At 36.6% G+C, this 8,996-nt stretch overlaps 1 protein-coding gene across 1 annotated transcript; it reads left to right on the top strand.

Moving 5' to 3' along the window:
• Positions 1–1,884: 1,884 nt before the first annotated feature.
• LOC144293242 (olfactory receptor 4C45-like) lies at positions 1,885–2,814 on the top strand. Its single transcript, XM_077864333.1, has one exon. The coding sequence runs from the start codon at positions 1,885–1,887 to the stop codon at positions 2,812–2,814; it is 930 nt and encodes a 309-aa protein (XP_077720459.1).
• Positions 2,815–8,996: the final 6,182 nt, after the last annotated feature.

The raw sequence follows: 8,996 nt of genomic DNA, 5'->3' as shown, positions 1-8,996 counted from the left end.
ACTGAGTTTTCTGGAAAACAAAAGATATCTTTCCTTATCTTCATTGAAGGTGAGAGGTCATGATGCTGACTTCTGTGCCCTGAAAGTTTTGAGGAAAAAATATGTGGTTGTATTTTTTGGCAGGGATTGGGGAAGGAGAAATAAAGGGGGAGAAGGAATAAAATATCCCATGATCATTTGTAACATGTACTCCCTATTTAAAATCCAAGCACAGATCATTCAAAAAAGAATATATTCTTGTATATGTTCAATTTTTTCACCAATTGACAATTAAAACTTCAAGTTCATCTTAACTGATTAAACTTATGTCAAAGAAAAAATTGTATTTATCTTAGTACTTCTGTCTCAATAGTAGGAAATTCAGGGAAACCTCATGACTCATTTAATTCCATTTGTAAAATTGACTAAAATTATTTATCTATTCTAGAGCATTATTCTATATGTGATGAAAGAACAATTGCACAGATAATATTACTCAGCCATTAGAAACAACAAATACCCACCATTTGTTTCGACGTAGATGGAACTGGAGGGTATTATGCTGAGTGAAATAAGTCAATCCGAGAAGGACAAACATTATATGGTCTCATTCATTTAGGGAATATAGAAAATAGTGAAAGGGAATAAATGGGAAAGGAGAAAAAATGAGTGGGAAATATCAGAAAGGGAGACAGAACATGAGAGACTCCTAACTCTGGGAAACGAACAAGGGGTGGTAGAAAGGGAGGTGGGCGGGGGGTGGGGATGACTTGGGTGACTGGCAATGAGGGGGCATTTGATGGGATGAGCACTTGGTGTTATTCTATATGTTGGCAAATTGAACACCAATAATAAATAAATAAATAAATAAATAAATAAATAATTCATTGAAGAAATATTGAGGACTTTCAGGGATCTTTGTATCACTTACACATCTGCATGTAAAGATGTGGGAGAGTGAGTATGTAATAGCCATGTTTAGCCAGATACAACATCCAGGGCTGCCAAGTGAATGCAGCTAAGAGAGCTGTTATATAGTTCCTTGGCATTCTGAAGGGGAAACACTCCATCAGCAACTCTGTCTCTCTGTGTGTATGTGCATTCGTTTGACAGAAAGGAATCACAGCTCAAAGAACAATGCTTGTATAGACATAGTAAGGATGGCACTTCCTATCTGATATACAGTTGACTTTTTAAAGAATGTTGTGTCATATACCTATATTCATGCCAATGAGCAAATATAATTTCAAAATAATTGCCATTGATGAAATCTGTCCCAAAAACAATGAGAGAAAGCCATCTGTAAGGTTTCAGAGCCAGAGTCTGGAAGTCAATCATAAGTCAACATTCATAATAACACGTTGCTTTTATTCTAGAGTTTATGACATATTGTCACTATTTAATGTATGTATGTGAATAAGAGAAATTTAACCTTTTGACTCTTTTTACAACTATCTCCAAAGCAGAGGTGATGGAAGGTGTGGTCCATCAATCCCAGACACCAGGACCAAAGAAGTGATGGAAGATTTTCGTGTTGAATTAAAAATACTAGTCAAAAGTCATTATGTGGTTTCACTCATATAGGGAATATAAGACATAGTGAAGGGATTATAGGGGAAAGGAAGGAAAGTGAGTGGGAAAAACTAGAGAGGGTGACAAAACATGACAAAACCCTGGGAAACGAACAAGGGAAAGTGGAAGGGGAGGTGGGCAGGGCGATGGGGTGACCAGGTGACAGGCACTGAGGAGGGCACTTGATGGGATGGACACTGGTTGCTATACTATATGTTGACAAATCAAACTTCAATAAAAAAAATACATATAAATAAATATATCATTTTTTTTAAAAAAAGAAATCTATGATCTTTCCAGATGGACCATGTGCTCATAACCCAAGCTGACTCCATGGAAAGGATGAACAATGTAACAGAATTTGTTCTGCTGGGCCTGACCCAGAATCCAGAACTGCAGAAATTCTTATTTGCTGTATTTTTAATCACCTACTTGATCACACTGGCAGGTAACCTACTCATCTCGGTCACCATCTTCATCAGCCCAGCTCTGGGTTCTCCCATGTACTTTTTTCTATCCTATTTGTCCATCATAGATGGCTTCTACTCTTCTTCCATAGCACCTAAAATGATCTTTGACTTAATCTCTGAGCGGAACACCATATCCTTCAATGGCTGCATGACTCAACTCTTTGCTGAACATTTCTTTGCTGGTGCTGAGATCATTTTATTAATTGCCATGGCTTATGACCGCTATGTAGCCATCTGTAAGCCATTGCATTACATGACCATTATGAGCCGACCTGTCTGTGGTTTCTTGGTAGGAATGGCTGGAATTTTAGGCTTTGTTCATGGAGGGATCCAGGTTTTGTTCATGATCCAGTTACCATTCTGTGGCCCCAATGTTATTGACCATTTTATGTGTGATTTAATACCTTTCCTGGAGCTAACGTGTGCAGACACTCACACTTTGGGGCCCCTGATTTCTGCCAACAGTGGATCACTATGTTTGCTCATTTTTTCTATGCTGGTTGCTTCTTACATTGTCATCCTGCCCTCCCTGAGGACTCATAGCTCTGAAGGGCGTCGCAAAGCCCTGTCTACCTGTGCTTCTCATGTCACTGTTGTCATCTTATTCTTTGTACCTTGTTCATTCCTGTACCTGAGACCCACGACCTCCTTCCCTGCTGACAAAGCTGTGACTGTGTTTTGTACCCTAGTAACTCCTATGTTGAATCCTTTAATCTATACCCTCAGAAATTCAGAAGTAAAAAATGTCATGAAGAAACTCTGGGGACAAATAATGAAAACTGGTGATAAATGAATATTATGATTAGAGTATTTACATTAAAAATCTAGTAATAATTAACAGATATTTATTCTCTTTATTAGTTGATTAAACTTGGGGCAATCAATATCCTATCTGGGTCAGTATTCTTCAGGAATACTTATATTATGGGCAGGGTCAATGTACCCATTAAAAAGCACAGTACACACAGTGCCTAGAGCCCGCAATAACTTTTGGAGCCCTTGAAATGGTTTAATTTCTTTTAAAATATGAAGAGAAAATAAATATAAGCTAAACCCCACTTGGAGTATAGTCATCTTTATGCTAACACAGTCATAAAATATAATTTTTCATATTATTTATGGAGGAAAAGGATTCATAAAGACGAAAGGAGCAAAGGGCCACAAAAGTCATAATGCTGTCCTGATTGTGGGTATGAAACAGATCAGCAGCAATATTATTGAACACACTTTATATCCAGCACTACAGCTAGAATTAAATGTTATTTTAAAAGAGGAAAAGCAACTATACATGCAAAAAGGTATAGAACACCAGGGAGTCTTCAAGAAGTACTTTCATCCAAATACATTTTTTCTTAACTTCTTAAATTTGAAAGGATAGATGTTATAGATGTTCCTGCACAGCAACAATAAAAAAAAACTTTTTATTTGTCACAGTCCTAAGAAGAGAACACTTGCATACAAAAGTATCTTTTAAAAATTACATCACCACCATTCCCTGTAGTATACAATTGTCTACAGAAAGAATTAGAGGCAGAATGGGCTGATGCAAAAGAAATACAATTGATCAAGTCTGCAGAGTTAAGGCAGAAAATATCTGTATGTTAAAGTCATGTTTTAGATGTGGACAAAGGAAGATTCTGAACAGCCGGGGCAGGAAATCACCAGTAGTGTCACAAAACTGAACAATGACCACAGATCTGGATTACAGAAAAGAATTCATAACCTGTACATAATGAAATTCTAGGAGGGATTCAGAAATAGTCAGATGCTTTGAAGTTAGAGATTAAGAGCTTTGGACAAAATAGGCCTTTTCATCTTGTCTCCTACATAAATTAGCTTTGTGAATGTAAGCAAATTGCTTCATCTCTCTACAGACTTAACCAATAAAATTAAAATAGCATTACCCACTCTCTTAAGTTGTAAGAATTAGATGACTTAGATTGAAAAAATGAATCTGCTAAAAATTAGTGAAATTGCTCAGACATGGTTACAGCCTTCACAGATGTCAAGCACAGAAAGTGTGCCAGGGACTATAGCTGCTGACAAGAGGAGGCCAAGAACACTGCCACTGTCATTCATGAACCATCATCACAGAAGGACCAAACATCTGTGCCAGCCCCACTTCACTTCAAAATAAGTCACATGCTTATGAGTAAGGATAGTATAGAAGAGAGTTATCTCAGCAAGGAAGCTAATGGAACCTGGGAGCAGATCTCTGGACACTAAAGCTAGCCCACCAACAACTCCCTATTCTGGGATAAAATGCCCTTAACACCGCTACAGTAACAAATGGGGAAGCTGGATAGAGCAAGTGTGAGATGTTTGAGCAGAACTTATTTCAAAAGCTCTCACTAATGATGGATCCCACTCTGGTGCTCTGGAAGGAGAAGGGAGAACCCAATGCCAGGGACCAACAGACACATCTCTGTACAGAGCTTGTGATTCCTGAGGTAGAGCTCAGAAGCATGTCTTCAGAAAGTGATTTCACAACCAGGGACTTGAATATCATATGATGCTAACATTTCTCATGTTCTCAGGACTTCATATCAGGTTAGATCTCATTCCATATGAAGGCCTTTTAAAAATAAATGTTTTGCCATAATAAACAAACAGATAGTTAACAGATAAAATAACACCTGACAGAGGTGGTTGTGGGGGGAAGAGTGAAATAGGTAAAGGAGATTAAAAAGTTCAAGCTTTGTTATAAATAAATCAATCAAGGGAATGAAAAGCACAGCATAAGGAATATAATCAATAATATTGTAATATTGTTGTATGGTGACAGATGGGTGACTACATTTATCTTGGTGATCACTGAATAATGTACAGAACTATCAGATCACTATGTTTTACACCTGAAACTTCCTAACGTTGTATGTCAATTACCCTTCAATAATAAATTCCAAAACATAGATGTTTTACCAGAATTTCCTTTGAATGACCACCTTGTAGATGGAGGAGTATGTTTAAAATATCAAACTTATCCTTTTGGATGATCTGCCTGTAGTTCCCATCAAAGATGGGATGAATGGGATAACGATAAAATAAGAATGATGATGCTCATGATCCTGATGATGACAGCTTATGTTTCCAGCACCTTCTGTGAACTATGTCCTAACCTGCACACTCATTTGTATGCTTTGGAGGCAGTAAATTTATGTCCTTATTTCTTTCCTTAACTCAAGTCTCAAACTGTGGAACTTACCTCTGTTTAAAACGTTTATTTGAACATAATGGGGAACCTGCCCACGGAATGGTGTGAACATCAATAAAACAATGCTAGTATAAATCATTATGATAGCTTATTTTTATTTTTATTTTAAATTTTTAAAATTATTTTTATTTACTAGGTTTAAAGTGCTTTGTATTCACTTTTTTTTGTTAATAAGTTCTTACTATGGCCCAATAACTGCAACAATCCTGATTTCCCCTATTTCATGAATTAAGAAACAATGGGTTGGAGAGGTTAATTATATATATAGCTCAAGATCAATTAGCTAAAATTTTCCTACATCATAATTCAAATCTAAGCCTGTCTGATCCAAAGCCTTTGAGCATTATCAAATCCATTGGTATCTGCTCAATACAACCGGAGAACAAATTAAAATTTTTACATTTCTCTTCAATCTTTGAATTGAATTTTCTTCTTGGAACCCTTTGGGTCTTCACTGTTTGGACCAATTTGAAGGTGGATTTGCCATCATAGATAGGCCAGGCTGAAAATATAGAAGTCTGCAAAGAACCAGTTAGTGACTAGGCAGTAGTCTGTAATTCCATGAATGTTTTGATTCCCACATAACAGGAAATATTTTGAAACTATCTTCTCCTCCATTGGCAATAGTTTGTACATAAAGAAGTGACCTGTGGCTTATATAGCACTGCTTTCTCCTGATAAATAAATATCAAATATTTTTGACATGAATATGTGCTCTTCTGCTATCATCCATTAAAAAAGAAAGGAGGAATAAACTTCACTGAGGGAAGAAAGTTCAAGATAGATGAAAAGCTATTTTTTTAAAGTAGCTTGCCAGTAGCCACATAACAGTAAGCTCTGGAGTAAAATTCTCAAATGCAGTTCTTCTGTTTTTGCACCACAAGCTCATTTTCAACAGTAATTAAAATTTGGAAGCTAAACTATTTTTAGCCTTTCTTCCTCTGTTGCCCACTGGGCATGGAAGGGCACCAACATTAGATGCCATCAACCTGCCAGGTGCTGTGCTCTTCATGCACACTTACCTTTCACAAGGGCATATACTAAGAATTAAAATACTCATTTTTGGACAAGGAAACCTATGATAAGGAAAGTTTAAGATGGCTTGTAAGCTGAACAGAGAAATCAGTTAGCCCCAGAGAGTACCTTTCAGGATAGCAGAGCCTTAACCAAGTTTATAGAACAAATCGAGGGAGGAGTGGTGGGACAAGAAAAGAGAGGAGGTGAGGGAGGAGGAGAGAAGCAAAAGACAACCAGGATAACCAGTTATCTACCAAAACACTGATAGGGACTATCTCTGGGTAATGGCTTATAGATGGATTTACACATGCACAATTGTGTGTGTGGGCTCACACATGTGTGGATTGCCCACCTTTGTTTTCCTAGATTCTGAATTTTAAAATAAATGTGTATTTGGGGAGAAAGGTGTTTTACCCTAGACTCCAAAATGGAGACACTGCTACCTTTGTAAATAAAATTAGTAATAATTTTTAAATCATATAGAAAATTTCTGGTGATATTTACTCATGTGTTTATTCTAGCAAGTTGAAATTTTTCAAAAATAGGGAGCATTCATAACTTAGTTGGGCTGTTGTTAACCATGATTCAGGCAACAAAAAACAAGGGAGCATTAGGATCAGTCAATTATGCTAATTGATATCTTATCTTCACTAAAAGGGGCTTGTCAAATTTCAATGAAGTAAGTATGCTTTTCTAGAAAGTCTCCTGAGATAAAATTGTGGGACATTGTGGCAATTGTGGTGGAAAAATTGTATTTTTTAATAAGCTACATAGTGACTTCATATTTATTAGTTGATTGGAAAATTGGCTCAATGGTACTTTTATTATCCAACAATAGAAACGAATAGGTAGAGAACTGAAGGTCTCCATTACACCTAGTTTTATTAACTAGAGTATTGGAATGTGACAAAATGAAAGATGGTATTGATTTTTCCTAGGAACTTTGAAAGTTTATTTTTGTTATACATAGCATTTGGGAATAAAATAATAACTACTTCTTTTTTTTCAAATTTTTTTATTTTTATGATAGTCACACAGAGAGAGAGAGAGAGAGAGGCAGAGACATAGGCAGAGGGAGAAGCAGGCTCCATGCACCGGGAGCCCGACGTGGGATTCGATCCCGGGTCTCCAGGATCGCGCCCTGGACCAAAGGCAGGCGCTAAACCGCTGCGCCACCCAGGGATCCCTAATAACTACTTCTGATGAGCTCCTGAATTTATTGGTTCTTGGAGACTAATTGTTGAATATTTGTAGTAGACAGATTATTTTTCATATTAATTCTTGGTTTGTTTTTTCTTAGTGTAAAAAGTAGATATGGTGCAACAGGATGAATTACAGATTATTTTTGAAACAAAGGAGAAGTTTATTATAAATTATAGGAGCCTCCTAACTCTTAAAGAATGAAATCTGAGAAGGGATGGATCAGAGTTCTTTTTTTTTTCTTTACATTTTTTAAATTTAAATTCAATTTGCCAACATATGGTATAACACCCAGTGCTCATCCCATCAAGTGGATCAGAGTTCTTAAAAGCAGGAAAAGAATGGGGCAAATGTGGACATACATTTCAGATTCCAAAACACAGGCATCCCTTGGAATATGAAAAAAAAAAAGAGTAAAGAAAAATAAAAAGAAATGCCACTTTGTATCACTTGCCCAAAAACTAAGCCAATCTACTCTAAGCACAGCATGTATTTCACACCTAGAACAGATAGAAAAGTGAAAGAAGGCAGCCTCTGTATGGAAGGTTAGGAAAAGGTTGAGGAACAAATCAAATAAAACATGCTGTGAGTAAATATGCCAGAACCTGGATTCTGAATTTGACACAGATTTCCTAATTTAATTCTCACAATAACACTTTAGATATGTATTATATTTATTTTTATTTTAAAGACAGACACCAGAGGTCAATAGAACTTCTGTCACTTAGGGGCACCTGGGTGGCTTAGTGCCTTAAGCGTCCAACTCTTGCTTTAGATTCTCTCAATCTTCCTCCCATCTGCCCTTTCTCCTGCCCACACATGCACACACACATGCTCTCTAAAATAAAGAAGTCTTCAAAAAAAAATGAGAAGAAGCAGAAGAAGGAAGAGGAGGAGGAGGAGAAGTAGAGGTGGTGGTGGTGGTAATTTGGTTACTTATTCAAGGTCATGCTACAAGTAAGTGTAGGAAATAAAACAGAAACTCAGGTTCATCTGCCTCCAGAGCTAAAGTCTTATAGAATAGCACCTATGCCAGGGATGTCATACAGGGTGATGAGAAGGAATAGAAGCTCTGCCTAGATGGACACAGACTGCTGTACACAGCTAAGCATGAAGTGATTTGCCTTAAGTTGTGTTTTGCCTCACATTTTTACAGCTCAGTTATCACATAGACTTGAATGATACAACATGGATTGCTATTGAAAGATATGGATGATGGATCAGAAAAAAACTAATTTTGAGTGCTAGCTTAGGCACTTCAAAGCCAAATAATCTTAATTAATCAATTAATCATATGAGGAGACAAAAATTTCCTCATTTCTAAAAAGGCATAATAATCATTTGTGCCCTATATATCTCATACAGCTGTTTTATCATAAAATTATGCAATTATAGGAAAACACTAAACCATAAAAATCTATGAAGATGGACACATAGGTAAAATGGAATAAGGTGATATTCAATAATATAAACAGGTTTCAGTTTGTTCCACTTACAGAAATAAACCCTGCAGTTTATTTTACACATTTTACACCTGCAGTTTC

This window comes from Canis aureus, chromosome 21, assembly GCF_053574225.1.
Source record: "Canis aureus isolate CA01 chromosome 21, VMU_Caureus_v.1.0, whole genome shotgun sequence".
Classification (NCBI taxonomy): Eukaryota; Metazoa; Chordata; class Mammalia; order Carnivora; family Canidae; genus Canis; species Canis aureus.
This window is presented reverse-complemented; position numbering and strand designations above follow the sequence as displayed.